The 21,220-nt window shown below is 41.4% G+C and overlaps 1 protein-coding gene across 1 annotated transcript in view; it reads left to right on the top strand.

Annotated features, from left to right (window-relative positions):
* gfra1b (gdnf family receptor alpha 1b) overlaps positions 1 to 11,345 on the top strand; it is a 196,792-nt gene extending 185,447 nt beyond the window's left edge. Inside the window, exons 8-9 of the mRNA XM_078224358.1 lie at positions 5,564 to 5,617; positions 10,173 to 11,345. Of these exons, the coding sequence (XP_078080484.1) occupies positions 5,564 to 5,617; positions 10,173 to 10,346 (228 nt within the window). The 3' untranslated portion in view covers positions 10,347 to 11,345. The remainder of the gene's footprint in view (positions 1 to 5,563; positions 5,618 to 10,172) is intronic.
* The last annotated feature ends 9,875 nt before the right edge of the window (positions 11,346 to 21,220 follow it).

Consider the following 21,220-nt stretch of genomic DNA (forward strand, 5'->3'; position numbering starts at 1 on the left):
TCAACTCTACTTTTCTGCCCAGTACCCAGATCACTTGCTGCCCTGAGAAACCTGTCTCTCTCAGCCTTAAATATATTGAGCAATGGAGCATCTGTTAAGAATCCTGCTGATCTTATATAAGCGGGTATCTCAAAACACAGAAGGGTAACTTGGAACACCGATTCTTAGTGCTGTATATTTTCAATTTGCTATAATGTGAGGAAAGATATGCAAACCAGGGAGGAACAATTTAGTCTTGTTGTAATCAATTGATACTCATCATTTATTAACTTAAAAAAATACACAACACGAAACACTATGACAGTGCACTTAACAACAATAATGGCTGTACACACATCATATCTCATGAAGTTAACCCTTGTTCCCAAGTACCTATGTTTCCTGAACTTTGAGAAATGCCCTTTTTTCCAAATGACATCTAATATTATGTAAGCTAAATCCAGCTTATTGTTACCACCCATAAATTCTCTTCCAGTCTTCTAGGAAAACCTTTCTTCAGTTCAGAGTAGCATTTCTTCTCTTTGAGATTTTTTAAAACAGCAGCTTATAGCAACAATGTTTTCAGGAGAGTCTGCTATCTCCATCTGGGTGTGGCTATGGTGGAAACTGCCCCTCTCCTCCTGTTTTCAGTTATCCTGCTATAGATGTACTTTGATGTTATTCTATCTAGATAGTCCCATGAAACAGGCTTTTAACATTTGGAGCAAAGTATTTCCTTGGGGGCGAAACCCTTTGTGATTCTCCCCGCCCCCCTACCCCCAGAACCGATGTAATCTAGTTCCTGCCGAGCAAGGGCGGGAACCAGAATAGCATGTTTAAATCTTGATTTAAGTGTGCTGGCCAGAATTCTCCAATCTTGCCCGAAACTGAGATTCTCAGGTCTGCTGTAGTGAATGGAGATTTGGCTGAACACCAAATTCTCCGTTCTTGCTGGAAGTGGGAGCAGGGCATATGAGACTGGAGAATCCTGATCACTATATCAGCTTTAAACTGGATTCTCCCTGCTTCCTCGATTCTCCAACCCCGAGGTACAGAGGGAACCCAACACCAATCACCACTGTTTTCAAAAAATGGAAACCAGTCGTGATGGCCACGCTGGGGGGGGGCTCAAAGACTATTGAAGCCCCCAGAAGGTCGGAGAAATGCTTGGGTAGTGCCCTGGTACTTCCCCCAGGTTGGCTATACCAGGGTGACAGGTTCGCAGTGCCTGGTATGGGGGCCTGAAGAGGGGGACCTGAAGGGAGGACCTGAATGGAGGAGCCTTAGGTGACCTCATAATTGGGTGCTGCTCACTTGGTGTGCTGGTACCAGCAAGTGTGGGCAAAGTGGGGTACACTGAAAGCCATCCCCCTTGCCTCTAACCTACTGCCCTCTCTCTTTCATGATTTCCATCACCTGACCCCATCTTGCCAGTACACACTTTTGGTCTGGGATCTCACAATGATCTTGGATCTCTGGTAGGTGCATTGCTACCAGCAGCAACTGCTCCCTTTGGTGCTGGTGGCATGAGGAACTGCTGGCCTCTGATTGGCCGGCAGCTCTCAACAAGTGGGACTTTCACCGCCAGGGGCCTTAATGCCAGGGATGGCCTGATGGTGGGTACACTTCATTCCTTCAGGTCTCCCCCATGGATCTGATGGGAATTCCCCACCAGTCAGAGAACCGGCGGGTGAGGCCCTCATCAGCCCAACAGAATCCCAGTCTTTATCACTTTGAAATGCTTTTGTGTCCTCCTCACAGCTTACATTTCCTAACTTTGTACCACCAGCAAACCTAGCTACATTCCTCCCTGACTCTTCATCATATAAATGAGGCCCCAGCATTGAACCTTGTAACAATCCATTCGTCACAGCCTGCCAACTTGAAAATGTCCCATTTATGCCTACTCTTTGTTTCATGTCTGTGAATCAATCCTCTTTCTATGCTAATATACATCCATGAGCCTTCATCTTGTATATTAACCTTATGTGTGACACCTCATCTCATAAGGAAATTCAGGCACACTACATCTATTTGTTCCTCTTTATCTATCCTATTAGTTACATCCTCAAAAAACTTTGTTCTGAAACCATGCTTTATGCAAAATGACTTAATGAATTTACTGGCTAGAAATCCCTAGTTGAATTGTTAAAAATAATAAAGTCATATTCCAAGGACTTGAGAACATGATCAATGATGGCTACACATATGCATTACCGTACCTTTTTTATTCCAAGGACATTAAGTGGAGCCAACCTGTCTTCAAAGTCTTACCAGAAACAATTGCCTTGAAGGAGTATGAAAGAGGCCATTGCCTATCCCATTAGCAAGACATTTAAACATGTATCTGGGTACGCAGCTGGGTGAAGACAAATTATCAGTCATAATCACTTGGACACCTGGCGAGGAAAGGAAATTTACAGCCATGATGTAATCAAGTTACAATTGGAATACACTAGCCATGATCATACCTGGATAACTAGGCAGTTGTAGACTGAGGGTCTTGAGACAAGCCAACCCTTCATGTGCTTAAGCACGTTTTCACAGAAAAGGAGAAGAAGCAACTGAGATGCTGAAGGAACAAGATCTTGAGTGGGTTCTCTCCCTCTCCAGACAACTTGCAAATTTTGAGCTGTCTGCTGTTTTTGACTGCCCATGTGCTGCAGACGGACATTCTGAGAAGGACTCAACCCTGTAGCTGCCATCTTCAGATGAACACATAAATCATCTGTCTAGATCTTTAAACTGCTTTGATACCGATGTAGAAGGACCACCGAGTTCAGCCTGAATCCAGCCAAGTCACCAGCCGACAAGAGCTGTCCACCCCTTTTACTTCACTGGGCTTTAAATTGCTTCATCTATCCTCCCACTCTGAAAATTATTTGCATGTTTGTGAACTTAGAGCATGTGCATGGAGTGTTTTTATTGTTTTTCTTAGACCGGTTTATGCACAATAAATACCATTCTTTTTTAAAAACAACTCAGATAAACCTGTCTATTTTGTATATTTTACAGTTACATCACATAAGCAGTTAGACAATCAATTGGCAAATATAGTCTTTAAAGTGGAAGCTGTTGCAGTCAAGTGAGGAGGAAAAGAAGGGAGTCATCCTATCCCTCCTCACCTGGTCAGAATAACTTGAATAAATTTGTCAAGCACAATTTCACTTTCATAAAACCATATCGACTTTGTCTGACAATACTCTGAGTTCTTAAGTGCATTGTTAAGACTTCCTTGATAATCGATTCAAGCACTTCCTCAACAATTGAGGTCAGATTAATACAGTTCCCTGTTTTCACTCACCCTCCTTTTTTTGAATCGCGGTGTTACATTTGCTAACTTGGAATCTACTGGGATCATTCTAGAATCTAGGAAATTTTGGAAAACCATAACCAGCACATCCAGTATCTCTGTTTGAGAAACCTTAATGTTGGCCAAGCCCACATTTGCTGTTTGCCAGACCGATGGAACTATTTTCCCAGATTTGGCCGCCTAATGGGTCTTTCCCGTGCCCGCCATCATACTAAGGATGGTGGATGGGCTCAGACAGATACTGACAAGTCTGAGCATGCAAGCACACCTCAAACTGGAGCTCAATAATAAGGAAAAAGACTAGGATGGCTGCTCAGTTTTGGGATGAAGACTATTCTCATGATTCACAACACTTCTACAGGTTCGCTGGTGCTGCAGAGGAGCATGAGAACAAACATACACAAATATAAGGATTAGGATAGAGTTAGCTCAAAGGAAGGTTTGAGTCTCTGGATAATCTGGGATGTGCTTTTCATTATTCGTCCAGCCCATTTGTAGCCGCAGGCTGTGATCTTCACAACATTGGAATCAGCAATGAGCAGACGGTAGAAGTCTCAGAGGATGCCAAAGAGACACAAGAGGACAGTGCTGATGCTGTAAGCCCTGGCACATGAAGATCAGGAAGCTTATGAGGTGGTAATGGCTGCTAGATATCTGACAGGCAAACTATTCAGCACACTTTCACAGATGAATGAAGCACTATTATTTAGAAATATCAGATCATCAAAGCTCTGTCTCCTCTCACCAAGCTCTCAATGATCTGTGTGAAATCTTCACTCATCACAGCGAGCTTTCACAATCTGGAGCTGAGCCATAAAATCAGCACATTATTATTGTCACACAAGAGAACCTAACACCAAGTAGTTCCTACATCCAATTTTCCAGTGGTTTACCTGCAACTAGTTACAATAAGCATGATTTGGTTCTGTCACCATACACGGTCCTTGTGATCGCAAAAATTGGTATCTGCCCTATTCTAACTCTCCTTCCACAGGTCATCTGAGCTGTTGCAAAATATTATCAGCATTTGGGTCAGAAGTGATCATTCACTTTGTTTGTCCAAGAATTGGAAAGATACATGGATAGGAAAGGTTTGAAGGGATATGGACCAAATGCAGGCAAATGGGGTTATCTTAGATGGGCATGGATCAGTTTGCACCAAAGGGCCTGTTTCCATGCCATAGATTCTATGATTTTATGATTCTAATTGAGATGAATACTGGATAGACTAACTGCTTATCAAAAGCTCCTTGGCAGCTGGGCCCTGAAAAGGTGAAGGTGACTGGAGATGATGAAGTATTGTCCCTATGGAGCTACCACAAGGAGGCTATTGCTTCTTGAAGCATGTGCACCAGTTTCTCCACTGGTATTGGGTGCAGGTTTCTAGTCACCAGCTGTCAGTGGGAGAACAAATCTTGTAGTATCAGACAGATACTTAAACCTTTGAAAGAAGGTCACTGAATATCCCCTTAATTCTTCTGAGATGCAGTCTTATATAAATTTGTAATCCAATTGACAATGTCATCTCTGGATAGTACCTGCAAATCTTACAGTCGTTCATTCAGAGGGGGATCATTTTAAGTTTTGGCAACAGTGTCCTTACAGCATTATTTAAATTAGCCAGCCATAGAGTTTCTGATGGGACACAAACAGAAAACGCTGGAAAATCTCAGCAAGTCTGACAGCTTGTGGAGAGAGAATAGAGCTAATGTTTTAAAGGGTCATCCAAATGTTATCTCTGATTGCTCTCCACAGATGCTGTCAGACCTGCTGAGATTTTCCAGCATTTTCTGCTTTTATTTCAGATTCCAGCATCCACAGTATTTTGCCTTTATCATCGAGTTTCTGATGGGGTTAGGCTCCTATGATTTTGCCAGCTATTGATACGGCCCTGAGTACTTAGATCAGCAGAGTAAAGCCCCATGCAGGATGTTCAGCCCTTAATCTTCTGTCCCATCAGAGTATAACATTCCCCTTCACATGGCCTTCTTTAATGGTCGGAATGTGAGTCTCAATGGCTTCTTGCTTTTCTATTACCAACTCAAGTTTCCTGCTTTTTTTTGTCTTTTTAGTCAGCTTCAGGCTATGCTGTTCCCCTTCTAATTTCAGTGCACTCGAAGCTTCTTTTGTTTTGTGTATTCTCTGTGATCACTGCCCTGCACCCCACAAACTATGCCCTGTTCTTTCTATTTCAAGCCATTGCACTGTTCCTCTCATTTCAGTCAATACGGACGCCCTAATATTCTAACATTTACATATCTTTTGTACCAGGCACAAAGACTACACGCCAATGTATCTGTGAACCCGGACCTTTGTATTAGAGAGGTAAGCTTTCAAAGTCAACTCCTAAGAGCTCGTCATGGGGTCATTTTTTTAAGCACAACAATATATCTGAAATTTCTGTGAATAATTTGAATTTATATATAATGCATTCTCAGGCTTCAATTTAATTCCAAACCATTCAAACAGATATATGCTGTTCTTGTAATTTAAACTTAAATGAAAGGAATGGTAAGTGTTGATTCCAACAATAATAAGTAAAATATTCATTATCTAAATAAGCACCACACTTTCACATTTTAAAGGATATGAAGGACATGTCTATGCTGTAAGACGTAACATTGTTTTGTGTCTCTTCAGTTCATCCTCTGTATTAAATGCGGGAATGCAGTGTCCAGTGAAATAGTCTATAAAGAAAACTATTTAACTAGAACGTGGCCTTATATTTTTAAAAGTACATTGTGTATGGAGGGGCAATGTGCTACTTGCTTGTATAATAAAGTTCCCTTCAATGGGGAAGTCCATTCATCTTTCAAAAATGAAATAAGTCTCATTGCCAGTATTCTCAACAAAAGGAACTACGTGCCTACTCCTTAAAAAAAATATTGCATTGCATCACCCAAAGGAACATTTTGTGATATTTCACATTCTACTTTTCTGAATTGCATTCATTGAAGAAAGATACCTCAGAAATTACCAAACATACTTTTGCTCATCAGAGAGTTACTTATCTGAGTTCATTTATTAGTCTGCATCCATTAAATGATGCAGTGTGACGTTTAGGTCTTCTTATTACTTCCTAGAAATATTTTAGTCTTCCTTCAGTACAAAAATTTGCTTGCAAGTAATACTTGCAGCACATAGTGCTGCCAACTGTCTGGTCTTTAGTTTATTCTTTCATGGGATGAACATACTGGCTAGGCCAGTATTTTTGCTCATCCATTATTGCCCTTGAGAAGGTAGTGATGAGCTGCCTTCTTGAACTGCTGCAGTTCATCTGGTACAGGAAGACCTAAAGGGCTGGTAGGAAAGGAGTTCCGGGATTTTGACCCAACGATAGTGTAGAAACGGCAATATAGTTTCAAGTCAGGATGGTATTGGGGTGGCAGGTAGTGGTGTCCCCCATGTGATTGCTGACCTTTTCTTTTCAGGTGGTAGAGGTTGTGGGTTTGGAAGGAACTGTCGAAAGAGCCTTGATGAGTTGCTGCATGCATCTAGTATATGGTACACACTGCTGCCACTCTGCGTCAATGGTGGAGGAAGTAAATGGTTAAGGTGTTGATCAAGTTGACTGCTTTGTCCTGGATGGTATTGAGCTTGTGTGTTGTTGGAGCCACATTCGGGGAAGTGTAGAGTATTCCATTACAATCCTGACTTGTGCCTTGTAAATGGTTGTCAAGCTTTGGTGGGGTCAGGAGGTAAGTTAGTCACTGCAGATTTCCCAGCTTCTGACCTGCTCTATAGCCACAGTATTTATGTGGCTGGCTCAGTTAAGTTTCTGGTTAATGGTAACCACAAAATGTTGATAGTGGGGGATTCAGTGATGGTAATGCTATTGAACGTCAAGGGGAGAGGGTTAGATTGTTTGTTACTGGAGATGGTCATTGTTTGTGACTTGGGTGAGATGAATGTTACTTGCCACTTATCAGCCCAAGCCTGAATGTTGCCCTGACCTTGTTGCAAATGGACACGGACCCTTCAGTTTCTGAGGACCTGTGAATGGTACTGAACATTGTACAATCATTAATGAACAGCCCCACCTCTTATCTTATGATTTAGGGAAGGTTATTGATGAAGCAGTTGAAGATGGTTGGGCCTAGGAACTCCTGCAGTGATGTCCTATGACTGATATGATTGGCCTCCAACAACCACATGACATGGGCATTTTCTGTTGACATGAAATGATGACATCTCGCTCTACTCACAGATGCTCTGGTCAGATTAGGGCAGAGGTCAAAAGCACCTATTTCTTATTGAGGAAGTGCAAGGCTGAGGATTTTTGACTGGTATCCTATTCAAACATAAGTTGATTCTGATGTGACCCAAATAATTAAAGAACATCTCTGTCCTTTCAAAATAAGTAACATTGTGTATGCAGAGGCACACATGGTCCCAGTATTTAGAGGAAGATGGGACTGAAAGCGAGGTGGGGGAGGGTGATAGGTTTCGTGATTAGGATATTTGTATTTCTGGTAGGTCCTGCCAATTTTGACACCAGGACTTTATTAATGTTTCTGGACTCTAATTCCTGGTCACAGTCAGCCAAAAGAAAAGACCAGCTGACTGTCTGGTTGGTAGGTTGGCCTATGGAGCGGGCGGGAAAGGAGAGATCTCAAGGATGGAGATGGACATTAGGGGTGGAGTGGGGGGGCGGGGCGGGGTGGAGTAGGTGGTGGTGAAAGGTATGTTGGGAGTTGGATATATCACAGTGGCCTGATGGGTAGGTCAGTTGTTGTAGGCTGGGATGTCCAATTGCGGACGGCAGTCCAGTAGCAGGGAGGTCAACAGTTGAACATGATGGGCCCAGGACAAAGGGGAAGCACTCCTGTTTGTCATGGTTCACAAGCAGCACTGGAAAAGCACTTTTCTGTTCAATTCATTTGTTCTCACCTCCCTCAAGCTGTCTGATTTTTCTGAGTCTTAGGTAACATAGCTAACTAACATGGACCCACCTCTGGACAGCAGAATAATTCCCATATCAGCAGCTTACTGCCACCACCACCACCCAGCCCCCACACAACCCAACTCCAACCTGCCTCCATTAAGACTGGACGTGGATTGAGGTCTACATGGGTTTCAGATTTCTTTCTTTTTAACCCCTTATCCCTCCTTCCCCCCACTGTCTACCAATTTTTGAGAAGTTAAAATTATCCTAGTTTTGAATATGAACAATGGCTTATTTCATCATGTGTTTCCAACTTCTCCCTCATCCCAAGATAATAATAGGAATAACTTAAAACCACCTACTAATTATTCATGCAACCTGTTTCATTCCACCAATGGTCTCCCTTCAAAAGCCCTGAACCACAGTACTCCACAGAATATTTTATCATCGCTACAACTTTTAATCCTGTTTGAAATCAGATGTTTCTCCGGCTGCTTGTTTAGGAAGTTAATCAATATTGCACTAAGTAGAATTGATGAGATTTTGTCTTTTGGTGCCAACTGCAGTGTGGGAAAAAATGTTCTCCTAATCCCTAATTTCATTTGAGATTTGCCAATGTTATATTCATGTCCTGCAGCCTTGCAAGCATAGGTTAAATTGAATAACCTGTTAACCATCTACCATGTCCATAACTTCTAACAAAGGAATTCTCAGTTTTCACTACGTGAATGAGAATAATTCCAATTCTAACATCATATTTTAATAATAAGGACATTGGCCCATCCACAAAAGTATGAAAATCATGTAAAAGTATTTGAGAAAACATTTCTAAATTCAAAGAATTTCCCATGGGAAATACAATATTTAGGGTTAAGTTCCTTGTGAGCCTGAAAGTCTGGACAATCTGTTCCATCAATGAAAATGTGGAGCAGCATGGAAGGTCCTTTAGAGTCTCACTATTGGCATCGTCAATGTGGGCAAAGGATTTGCCCACTCACATGTGCTGAAGTTTACAGTGCATGGGGTGGAAATCTGACAGAACAAAGTCATTTCCTGTTTTTGAAATTCCCCGCCCCCTGTAAAGGAGGGGGTTTGGATAATGTGGTGCATAAACTTGTCCAAAACCACCCACAAAGTTAATCAGCAATTGACTATTAGTGGTACAGTTCATGGCAGTTCTGCCTCTTCCTTGTACACCAACTTAGGTGGAGTGTTCTGTTGCATTAGAACATCTTTAGAACTCTTTAAACCTGAGCAGGAAATTACCAAAATGCACCCAAGGCAAATTAATAATTGGAAATATTTTTGGTAAAGTCTTGACCTCATGGTGCATATCACATGCTCTGCTTAAACTTGTGAAAATAAATATATATTTTAATTATTACTATTAACTGCCATTGGAAAAGTGTGGAATAACAAAGGAAAGCCAGCACAGATTTCTTAAAGGCAAGTCATCAAGTAAAGAAGATAATTGATGAGAATGGTGCAATTGATATTGTGCATCTGGAATTTCAAAAGACATTTAACAATTAAGTGCAAGATAATAGACTTGATAGCAAAATGAAAGCCCATGGGACTAAAGAGACAGTGGTTTTCTGAACACAAATTGGCTTAGGGACAGCGTTGAATGGTTGTTTTTCAGACTGGAGGATCAGGTGTTCCTGAAGGCTTGGTATGAAGTCTCCTGCTCTTTTTGATCTATAATAATGACCTGAATTTGGGTTTACAAGACATATAACTTCAAAAGTTGCAGGTGCTGCGAAAGTTAAATGTGAGAGCTCCATTCATTTCACATCGGGTTAACTTTATGTAAGTTACAGGGGAGGTCCCCACTGCTCTGCACTAAGGTGCACTGGAAGTAAAACAGAGCAAGTTCCTTTGAGAGTGCACCCTCTGATCTGCCAACTTCTCCAGGCAAACCGGTGCAGACCTAGGAAACTCTTCTCTTATGTACTCAATAACAGAATATGCTAATGGAATTTTAAATGTTTTCAGACGCAGATCTCTACTGCAAATGATAAGGAGATGGTTGCTGTACAATCCAAAGAACAGACATCTCCAGAGAGTTCATCTGCTGACAGCCCAGAGATTCACATCAGTGCAATGCTGTGGATGATCACCATTGCACATTCAACTTTTCCTTGCTTCTACTCAACAGAAACATTGTAGTTGCATAAAAGGACCTGTACAAAATCTATTCCCAGTCCATTTTATTTTTCAAAAATTCTAGCTCTACAGACTATGTGGCGGCACCATGCCGAAGCAGATTCATTGTAATGGGGTGTGGGGAGGGGGGGAGCTTCTTGTGAATTAGGGGCTATGTGATACTTGATGCAATCCTACATTCCAAACAGAAATCTTGTGGGCATGTGGAGTTGACGGACTTGGATTTAATTATGGCTGTGCGTATTTTTGCCCTAGCCTTAAGCTAGGAACCTGGAAGCAGTTTACATTGAACCCCGAGTGCATTGTCCATGCAGCTGCTTTATTGAATCCGGCAAGTTAAGTACAGCAGAGTAAGGATGTCTTTTGACAATGGTATTGTTCAGCAACAGTTTTCACCTGCAGGGTGGGAAGACATACTATTGATTTTTTCCCCCTCTTTTGTTTGTTGGATTGCTTCAGATGTTTTAATCTTTTATGATACATCCATATTCCTCGCAATGTTTGTGTAAATGGTCCGCACTCAAAATTGAAACAAAACATTACCCATGTCACAAGCCACTGTATTGGCTTTTATTTTATCAAGGATCTCAAATGTGTGATGTGCTTACGATTCTTTGAACAGTGATATTTACAATTGCAAAATTAAGAAGTTATTTTAAAGGTAGCCTTAATAAACAGAAATTTGTATTCCTTTCAACTAATGTCATTAATACAAGCAATTAGTGAGCAACATTGTCAAAGCTGAAAAGCCCTAACAATGTAACAAAGTGTACCCTGGATTACTAATGTTGTACAGTAATTCACAAAGTGGCTAGCAACCTTTTAGTTGATATGTTGGTAAACAGCCACAGTTTTAGTAAATTGTCAGGATTCAGACTCCTGAATTTGACTAGTAGAAATGAAGAAGGAGCCTCTTTCAGCTGTAACCAACAGTAACACTGGAAAGTAATGGAAAATATATGTCATATTTTGCAATGGAGCATTAAAACATGTTTACACATCAAAAAGATAATTGCGTGTCTCCTTACATAATTTATACATTTAAAGATTCTCTGTATTTCCTTATGAAACTGTTTCTAATTTAAGCTCTTTAAATGCACAGTTGTTTTGCATTATTACTTGCTATATATTACTTGCCACCAGATACGAGATGCAAAACAAATGAGAGGAAATATTTAATAAATGAAGGATCTGTACTGACATATTCAAATGTGCATATAATCTTTAAATGGATTATGGATATTCAAACGAGATCATAGCTTATAAATTGTAAATCATCAATTACGTCATTTAAATATATTTTCTTGGGAAAGTAATTGTATGTTGAAAATTTAATTTAAATGGTCTTATCCGAGGTACTGTGACAGGCTTGTGCAAGTATTGATATGGGCAAACTCTTGTACCTGATATCAAAGAAAATTCAGCCGTTTTAACCCCAATCCAAAAAGGTCAACTCACAAAGACTCGAAATATCATGGGACACTGAGAATACAAAAGATGTTTACACATATATCACTAAGGTCTGGATTTTCTGTCAGCATTCACCGTCCTTACTCTCTGAAACTGGCAATAACTTCTCAAGTCCGCACATGCATAGTCAAACATGAAAATCCAGTAGTTGCTGCCAATGATTCTACAATTTCCCCATATGATGCACTGTTGATGATCGCCCAAGCAAACAAGTAACTGGCAAAAACCTGCCCTTTGTATGCTATCAATCCCACTGTAAACTCCTTTAAAAGCATTATACTTGTCGAATGAGGTGCCATTGTGGTATTAATGCTATACTAAGATCATTTTTACTGCTGAACCATTTCAGTGGTTCCACAAAATTAGTTTTATATTTTCAGATTGTCAAATTGCTCCATATTGATAAGCATTTAAAATAATATATATATATTTTTAATTTGTTTCTATTTCACCTTCAACCTTAATTTATATGCATGATCCAATCATTTATTTTGCTCTCCATAAATTTTTGATTAGAAGTAAAAATATCAGCCCACTTTATTTCCTGGATTTCTAATTGTGGGAATACTTCAATGTGATTGGTTGTTTACCCTGCTTGATGGCATCACTATTACTGGAGACCCCCTTGATTTGGCGGCTGATTCAAACTGTTGTCAGAAGAGTGAAATCCATGGCACAGAGATCACTCGATCATTGTGGGCATCTTTCTTGGAAGTCAGTAGCGAGCTTCGCCACTCACCAGGAAATCGAGTCAATTCAAATCTATGGTCTATTCATTTGATTCTCCGGTAAATTCAGTGCTTTATCAATGTTTTTCTCGTGCTTTTCAAGAATGCGCAAAGCAAGAACCATTGGAACAAACAGCCAAACAAGACAGCTGGGAATGGTACCCAAGCACAGAAGAGTCATTGAAAATTCTACAGGAATAAACCTCCAAGCTCCCCTGAAGAAAATAGAGCTAAGGAGAATAGAATTGTGGGTAATTGTGCCATTTAGCCTGTCAAATAGCTTATATGTGCCACTTGAAGCAAGATAGTACTCACATTGTGCCAAATCCTTCACATAGAGGATTGCAAATTAATGCTTCAAGAGGTTGAATGATCTCATCATGGTAGGTAAAGTGACAAATGAGGCACTCTCCTTCCTCTTTGGCCATTCTTCGCCAGAGCTGGCCTCACCATAAGAACATAAGAACTAGGAGCAGGAGTAGGCCATCTGGCCCCTCAAGCCTGCTCCACCATTCAATAAGATCATGGTTGATCTTTTTGTGGACTCAACTCCACTTACCCGCCTGCTCACCATAACCCTTAATTCCTTTACTGTTCAAAAATTTATCTATCCTTGCCTTAAAAACATTCAATGAGGTAGCCTCAACTGCTTCACTGGGCAGGGAATTCCACAGATTCACAACCCTTTGTGTGAAGAAGTTCCTCCTCAACTCAGTCGTAAATCTGCTTCCCCTTATTTTGAGGCCATGCCCCCTAGTTCTAGTTTCACCCGCCAGTGGAAACAACCTCCCTACTTCTATCTTATCTATTCCCTTCATAATCTTATATGTTTCTATAAAATCTCCCCTCATTCTTCTGAATTCCAATGAGTATAGCCCCAGTCCACTCAATCTCTCCTCATAACCCAACCCTCTCAACTCCGGAATCAACCTAGTGAATCTCCTCTGCCCCACTCCAGTGCCAGTATATCCTTTCTCAAGTAAGGAGACCAAAACTGTACACAGTACTCCACGTGTGGCCTCACCAGCACCTGTTTGTAATATATATAAATGATTTGGAGGAAAATGTAACTGGTTTGATTCGTAAGTTTGCGGACAACACAAAGGTTGGTGGATTCGCGGATAGCGATGAGGACCATCAGAGGATACAGCAGGATATAGATCAGTTGGAGACTTGGGTGGAGAGATGGCAGATGGAGTTTAATCCGGACAAATGTGAGGTAATGCATTTTGGAAGGTCTAACACGGATAGGAAATATACAGTAAATGGCAGAACCCTTAAGAGTATTGATAGGCAAAGTGATCTGGGTGTACAGGTACACAGGTCACTGAAAGTGGCAATGCAGGTGGAGAAGGTAGTCAAGAAGGCATACGGCATGCTTGCCTTCATCGGCCGGGGTATTGAGTTTAAAAATTGGCAAGTCATGTTGCAGCTTTATCGAACCTTAGTTAGGCTGCACTTGGAATATAGTGTTCAATTCTGGTCGCCACACTACCAGAAGGATGTGGAGGCTTTGGAGAGGGTACAGAAATGATTTACCAGGATGTTGCTTGGTATGGAGGGCATTAGCTATGAGAAGAGGTTGGAGAAACTTGGTTTGTTCTCACTGGAACGACGGAGGTTGAGGGGCGACCTGATAGAAGTCTACAAGATTATGAGAGGCATGGACAGAGTGGATAGTCAGAAGCTTTTTCCCAGAGTGTAAGAGTATATTACTAGGGGGCGCAGGTTTAAGGTGCGAGGGGAAAGGTTTAAAGGAGATATACGAGGCACATTTTTTACACAGAGTAGTGGGTGCCTGGAACCCATTGCCGGGGGAGGTAGTGGAAGCGGATACGGTAGTGACTTCTAAGGGGCGTCGTGCCAAATACATGAATAGGATGGGAATAGAGGGATATGGTCCCTGGAAGGGTAGGGGGTTTTAGTTCAGTCGGTGCGGGCTTGGAGGACCAAAGGGCCTGTTCCTGTGCTGTACTTTTCTTTGTTCTTTGTTCTTTGTTCTTATACAGCTGCAACATAACCTCGCTGTTTTTAAACTCCATCCCTCTAGCAATGAAGGACAAAATGCCATTTGCCTTCTTAATTACCTGCTGTACCTGCAAACCAACTCCTTGTGATTCTTGCACAAGGACATCCAGGTCCCTCTGCACAGCAGCATGCTGCAATTTTTTACCATTTAAATAATAGTCCATTTTGCTGTTTTTCCTACCAAAATGGATGATTTCACATTTACCAACATTGTACTCCATCTACCAGACCCTCGCCCACTCACTTAGACTATCTATATCCCTTTGCAGACTTTCAGCGTCCATTGCACACTTTGCTCTGCCACTCATCTCAGTGTCATCTGCAAATTTTGACACACTACACTTGGTCCCCAACTCCAAATCATCTATGTAAATTGTAAACAATTGTGGTCCCAACACTGATCCCTGAGGCACACCACTAGTCACTGATTACCAACCAGAAAATCACCCATTTACCCCCACTCTTTGCTTTCTGTTAGTTAACCAATCCTCTATCCATGCTAATACATTACCCGTAACACTGTGCACCTTTATCTTATGCGGCAAATGGCTTCTGGAAATCCAGATACACCACATCCACAAGTTCCCCATTGTCCACTGCACATGTAATGTTCTCAAAGAATTCCACCAAATTAGTCAAACATGACCTTCCCTTCATGAATCCTTGCTGCATCTCACCAATGCCCTGCACAATTGCAGTAAAACATTCCTATTCCTATACTCAAATCCTCTTGCTATGAAGGTCAATGTACCATTTGCCTTCTTTACTGCCTGCTGTACCTACACACTTACTTTCAGTGACTGATGCATAAGGAGACCAAGGTCTCACTGAGTATCCACCTCACTCAATTTACACCCATTCAAATAATTGCCTTCCTATTTTTTCTACTTAAATGGCTAACAACATTTATCCACATTATATTGCATCTGCAGTGCATATGCCCACTCAGCCTGTCCAAAACATGCTGAAGCATCCCTGTGTCCTCCTCACAGCACACCCTCCACCCAACTTAGTAAATTTGGAGATAATACATTTAGTTCCCTTGCCAAATTATTAAAAATAATGTGAACAGTTTGGGGTCTTAGCACAGATCCCTGCAGTACTCCACTAGTTACTGCCTACCGATCAGAAAATGACCCATTTATTCCAACTCTTTGCTTCCTGACTGCTAACCAGCTTTCTATCCATCTCAAGACACTACCCACGATCCCATGGGCTTTAATTTGACATCATAATCTGCTATGTGAGGCCTTGTCGAAAGCCTTCGGAAAATCCAAATAAACCATATCCACCAGTTCTGGTCAACTCTACTAGTTACATCTTCAAAGAATTCCAGTAGATTTGTCACGCATGATTTCCCTTTCATAAATCCATGCTGACTTTGTCTGATTATACCACTGCTTTCAAAATGCTGTGCTATGAAATCCTTGACAATGGACTCAAGCAACTTCCCTACTACCGATGTTACGCTCACTGGTCTATAGTTCCCTGTTTTCTCTCTACCTCCCTTTTTGAATAGTGGGCTTACATTAGCTACCCTCCAGGGTCCAAAGAATTTTGGAAAATGACCACTAGTGGATCTATTATTTCTAGGGCCACTCCCTTAAGTATTCTGAGATGAAGAATCAGGCCCTGGAGATTTAGTCACCTTCAATCTCATTAATTTACCCCAAAACCATTTCTCTACTAATACTGACTTCCTTCAACTCCTCACTGAAACTTGTGAGGGGCTGAGCATCAATTGAATATTGCAATGGAGACCAAGATTAATGAAGCAGTAATGCTCAATTGGAAAGAAGGATAAAGTATTACTTTTGGGGATCTATTTAGCATCGTCTACAGATCAACAGGTGTGCATGAGGAAGGGAAATTTAAATACTATTCAGCCATTAAGACAAAAATAACTCAAAATACCTAGGCCTGAGTGTTAAAGGGATCTCATGACTTCCTTCAGAGGGAATAGGGTACCTTGCATTAAAAAAATCTTTGTTTTACTTAACTTTCTGTCTCTCCTTTTATGGGGACAGTTTAATCAATAGACCATGAGACTGGTCCTCATTCTCTCCTCACTGTGTGGAATGGGAGTTCTGTCTATGCTTGTATTAGTAGACTGTATTCTGATCTGGTGCAGTTAGTTGACCAGAGTTTTGGTGTAGATCCTGTTTTCCAACCATCTAGATTTGGAGTAAATCTTTGTGAGTTTTGTGCACAATGGTTTTGTGCCCCTTTAGCCAACTACCTCTTCTGAATCTCTGTCTACGTGTCTTAATTCCTGACAGTCATATCTTTATTCTTCACCTGCAGACTTACTTCCATTGTTAGAGTTTGTATTAATTCACAGAATGTGGGTATCACTGGTAAGGACAACATTTATTCCCCATCCTTAATTGCCCTTGAAGGTGGTGGTGAGCTATCTTCTTGAATACACCTGACAGGCTTCCTAGGTAACCGCATTGCTGTGAGTCTGGAGTGGCATATAGGCCAGACTGAATAAGGATGGCAGATTTCCTTCCTTAAATGAATGTTAGTGAACCAAATGGGTTTTCGTTTACAGCAATCCTGTAGTTTTATTGTCACTATTACTGGTATAATACTTGATGCGCGATTAAATCACTCGGGAGGCTGGATCGTACCCGGGAAATAAAGGCTTTTATTAGTAACAAGAATGGAGCATACTGCATAACAATACAATCCCAGACTAAAGGGTCACCAGGTAGTGCAGTGACCTTTATACTCCTACAGGTAGGCGGAGCCAACCGGAGTGTACCACAGAACAATACCAACAGGTAGAACACCCCAACCCTAACCCCAACAGTGACAACAGTAACATATGTACAAGTACCCATAGTGCTAACCATCTATGGTTCAGTACCCATAGTGGTAACCATCTATGGTTCACCACAATACTACCTTTTAAAATTCAGATTTTATTAAGAATATTTTAAACTTCTCAGCCACGATAGTGTGATTTGAACTCATATTTTCAGATCAGTAGTCCAGGTCTAAGAGTTGACTCACTGACATAAACAATATCCCCACACTCTTACTATTCAGCAGACGATAAAGTACTCGGACTATTCCAAAAGCAGAATGCCGTGGTGCTGGAAAGCTGAAATGTAACAGAAATTTCTGGAGGTACTCAGCAGTTCTGGCAGCATTTACGGATCGAGATATGCTATAATATTGTTTCTCTTCCCACAGATGATGCCAGACCTGTTGAGTATTTTCAACCGTTTCTTTTTTTATAGTATGAATGATTTAGACTGATGGCTTGGGCTGCAAACCTTCATTTCTTAAAATATCCAGCCTTGATATTGTGCTGACCTCCTTTGAAAAATTGCTTTTTCTCACTTTGAAATGTTCTCGCTTTTCGGCAGCACATTTCATTGGAAGGTTTTCAATTTGGGAAGGTTGTTGTATAATGTCAGATGCTTTTCAATTATAGTCAATTAGTCATGTAATGTTACATTCCAGGCGTCACCACAATGCTTTTGTGATGAATGGCATATTATAGAAGGAGACTATTTAGATCATTGTAGCCTGCTGTTTTCAAAAAGCTAGCCAATTAATCCCAGTGCTCTGTCCTTTCACCGTGGTCCTGCAAAAATCCTCCCTTCATGTATTTATCCAATTCCCTTTTGAAAGTAATTATTGAATCTGCTTCCACCACCCATTCAGACAATGCATTCCCGGTCATAATAACTCCCTGTGAACAAAGAAATTCTCCCGCATCCTCTGGTTGAATTGTCATTTACCCTAAATGCTGTGAAAGGACTTACTTTCTGCTTTCTTAATTTAAATTTTTTTTTAACCTGAAACTACCTCATGTAAAAAAGAAAAATAAATCTGCATTTATATAGTGCCTTTCACGGCTACTGTTTGTCTCAGAACACTTCTTTTAGCAAATGAACTACCTTTGAATTCAAGACCATGGGTCAAGTGTTCAATGGGATTAGGTGGGAGGTAAGGGGTGGGATTTTCTGGCTGCGCTTGCACCAAGGTCAGAAAGTCTTGCCCGAGGTCAATGGACATGTGCATGGTTTGTGTCCGGGAAAGTTCTGCATCAGGTGTTTCTTGTGTGTCAGTGTAGACTCGACAGGACTACGGAAATTTGGCATGTCTGCTAAAACTCTCACCAACTTCTACAGATGCACCACAGAAAGCATTCTTTCTGGTTGAATTACAGCTTAGTATGGCTTCGGTTCTGTCCAAGACCGTAAGAAATTAAAAGGGTTGTGAATAAAGCCCAGTCCATCACTCAAACCAGTCTCCCACCCATTGACACCGCCTACACTTCCCGCTGCTTCGGCAAAGCAGCCAGCATAATTGAGGAGCCATGTACCTTGGACATTCTCTCTTCCACCTTCTTCCCTCGGGAAAAAGATACAAAAGTCTGAGATCACGTACCAACCGACTCAAGAACAGCTTCTTCCCTGCTGCCATCAGACTTTTGAATGGACCTTCCTCATATTAAGTTGATCTTTCTCTACATCCTAGCTATGACTAGTAACACTACATTCTGCACTCTCTCCTTTCCTTTTCTATGAATGGTATGCTTTGTCTGTATAGCGCGCAAGAAACAATACTTTTCACTGTATACTAATACATGTGACAATAATAAGTCAAATCAAAAAAAATCTGTATCCTCCAGTTATAGACTCTTTTGATACTGAAAACCATCTCACCTTGTTTATCAAAAATCCTTTGTGAGTTTGAACAATCTTTTTTTCAACTGTCTTATTGTAAAATCACAGATATGTAAACCTCAACTCAGTTGGGTGCGCTCTTGCCTTTCTGTCACAAAGTTCCTAGCTTCAAGTCTCACTCCAGGACTTAAGCACAAAATTTAATGCTGACACTCCAGTGCAGTACTGAGGGAATGTTGCATTGTCAGAGGTGCCATCTTTTGGCCAAGACATTAAAGCTACCCTCTCAGATGCAGGATACCTTTAACGATCTCATGGTACTATTCTGAAGAATAGCATGGGAGTTATTCTTGGAGTCCTGGCCAATATTTATCCAGTAAGAAGTTTAACAACACCAGGTTAAAGTCCAACAGGTTTATTTGGTAGCAAAAGCCACACAAGCTTTCGAGGCTCTGAGCCCCTTCTTCAGGTGAGTGGGAATTCTGTTCACAAACAGAACTTATAAGACACAGACTCAATTTACATGAATAATGGTTGGAATGCGAATACTTACAACTAATCCAGTCTTTAAGAAACAAAACAATGGGAGTGGAGAGAGCATCAAGACAGGCTAAAAAGATGTGTATTGTCTCCAGACAAGACAGCCAGTGAAACTCTGCAGGTCCACGCAACTGTGGGAGTTACAAATAGTGTGACATAAATTCTGATTCTAGGATCGCATGATAAAGACTCAGGAGGAAAAAAGCAGAAATATTTATGTGAAATAGTGTGACATAAACCCAATATCCCGGTTGAGGCCGTCCTTGTGTGTGCGGAACCTTGTGTGTGCGGAACCTGTCCGCAGCAAACTACCCAGCCTTCAGGAGAACAGTGACCAAGACACCACACAACCCTGCCACAGCAACCTCTGCAAGACGTGCCGGATCATCGACACAGATGCCATCATCTCACGTGAGAACACCATCCACCAGGTACACGGTACATACTCTTGCAACTCGGCCAACGTTGTCTACCTGATACGCTGCAAGAAAGGATGTCCCGAGGCATGGTACATTGGGGAAACTATGCAGACGCTGCGACAACGGATGAATGAACACCGCTCGACAATCACCAGGCAAGACTGTTCTCTTCCTGTTGGGGAGCACTTCAGCGGTCACGGGCATTCGGCCTCTGATATTCGGGTAAGCGTTCTCCAAGGCGGCCTTCGCGACACACGACAGCGCAGAGTCGCGGAGCAGAAACTGATAGCCAGGTTCCGCACACACAAGGACGGCCTCAACCGGGATATTGGGTTTATGTCACACTATTTCACATAAATATTTCTGCTTTTTTCCTCCTGAGTCTTTATCATGCGATCCTAGAATCAGAATTTATGTCACACTATTTGTAACTCCCACAGTTGCGTGGACCTGCAGAGTTTCACTGGCTGTCTTGTCTGGAGACAATACACATCTTTTTAGCCTGTCTTGATGCTCTCTCCACTCCCATTGTTTTGTTTCTTAAAGACTGGATTAGTTGTAAGTATTCGCATTCCAACCATTATTCATGTAAATTGAGTCTGTGTCTTATAAGTTCTGTTTGTGAACAGAATTCCCACTCACCTGAAGAAGGGGCTCAGAGCCTCGAAAGCTTGTGTGGCTTTTGCTACCAAATAAACCTGTTGGACTTTAACCTGGTGTTGTTAAACTTCTTACTGTGTTTACCCCAGTCCAACGCCGGCATCTCCACATCAATATTTATCCCTCAAGCAATGTCACACAAAAAAGATAATCTGTTAATTTTTCACATTGCTTATGTCGTGGAATGCTGGCTTTCCCACATAATACCAGTGTCTACAATTCATAGGATAGAATCATAGAATGATATAGTGTAGAAGAAGCCCTTCGGCCCATCGAGTGTACACTGACACATGAGAAACACCCGATGCAGAATTTTCCCGGACACAAACCATGCACATGTCCGTTGACCTCGGGCAGGATTTTCCAGCCCTAGTACGAACACGGCC

The sequence above is a fragment of the Mustelus asterias genome, chromosome 11 (genome assembly GCF_964213995.1).
Source record: "Mustelus asterias chromosome 11, sMusAst1.hap1.1, whole genome shotgun sequence".
Taxonomy (NCBI): Eukaryota; Metazoa; Chordata; class Chondrichthyes; order Carcharhiniformes; family Triakidae; genus Mustelus; species Mustelus asterias.